Raw genomic sequence first — 1247 nt, 5'->3', positions numbered from 1 at the left:
CTTTATTGGTCAGAGTATTGAGTACAGGAGTTGGGAGGTCATGTTGCGGCTGGACAGAACATTGGTTAGGCCACTGTTGGAATATTGTGTGCAATTCTGGTCTCCTTCCAATCGGAAAGATGTTGTGAAACTTGAAAGGGTTCAGAAAAGATTTACAAGGATGTTGCCAGGGTTGGAGGATCTGAGCTACAGGGAGAGGCTGAACAGGTTGGGGCTGTTTTCCCTGGAGCATCAGAGGCTGAGGGGTGACCTTATAGAGGTTGTCAAAATGATGAGGGGCATGGATAGGATAAATAGATAGATAGATAAGGTCTGTTCCCTGGGGTCGGGGAGTCCAGAACTAGAGAGCATAGGTTTAGGGTGAGAGGGGAAAGATATAAAAGAGACCTAAGGGGCAACTTTTTCACGCAGAGGGTGGTACGTGTATGGAATGAGCTGCCAGAGGAAGTGATGGAGGCTGGTACAATTGCAACATTTAAGAGGCATTTGGATGGGTATATGAATAGGAAGGGTTTGGAGGGATATGGGGCAGGTGTTGGCAGGTGGGACTAGATTGGGTTGGGATATCTGGTCGGCATGGACAGGTTGGACCGAAGGGTCTGTTTCCATGCTGTACATCTCTATGACTCTATGTGAATTCTGACCTTGTATAATTTCAAGAAGGATTTGGATAAAGCACTGGAGGTTAAAGGGATCAAGGGCTACGGGGGAATGGTTAATTCAGATGATGAGCCATGATCATTTTGAAGGGCTGAATGGCTTACTACGCTCCTATGAGGTGGAGACTGTGACAGTCAGTGAATGGATTTTGTCTCTCACCACTCTGAACTTTCCTCTGTTGGTTTTCTGGTGAGGATGATTGGGAAGGTGGATCGTCCAGGTGGGAAGAGGTGGAATCCTTCTCCTGAGGAGTTTCCTCTGGGAATCCGATGAACCATGTGATGGGGAGGCCTCCAGATGAATGTTTGTAGCGGGCATAGTGCAAAACATCCGGAATCCAGCGCACACTTCTCCAAATCACATCCAGTTGCTGCAGGAAAAGGTACAGAAAGAGTCACTCACACATCCCCACACTCAACTACAAGCAACACACTCACCTGTATCCCACTCATCTGTACCACAATCACCTATACCCAATCACCTGTATCCCACTCACCTGCATCCCACTCACCTGTACTACACTCACCTGTACTACACTCACCTGTACTACACTCACCTGCACCCCACTCACCTGTACCCCAATCACC

The 1247-nt window shown here is 48.0% G+C and overlaps 1 protein-coding gene across 1 annotated transcript in view; it reads right to left on the bottom strand.

Moving 5' to 3' along the window:
- The window catches only part of LOC122562364, a 33063-nt gene that overhangs the window by 6830 nt on the left and 24986 nt on the right, over positions 1 to 1247 (bottom strand). Inside the window, exon 3 of the mRNA XM_043715239.1 lies at positions 820 to 1030. Coding sequence (XP_043571174.1) covers positions 820 to 1030 — 211 coding nt within the window. The remainder of the gene's footprint in view (positions 1 to 819; positions 1031 to 1247) is intronic.

Source organism: Chiloscyllium plagiosum, chromosome 24, assembly GCF_004010195.1.
Source record: "Chiloscyllium plagiosum isolate BGI_BamShark_2017 chromosome 24, ASM401019v2, whole genome shotgun sequence".
Lineage (NCBI taxonomy): Eukaryota > Metazoa > Chordata > Chondrichthyes > Orectolobiformes > Hemiscylliidae > Chiloscyllium > Chiloscyllium plagiosum.
Note: the sequence above shows the minus strand (reverse complement) of the source record. Positions and strands in the feature narration are given on the sequence as shown.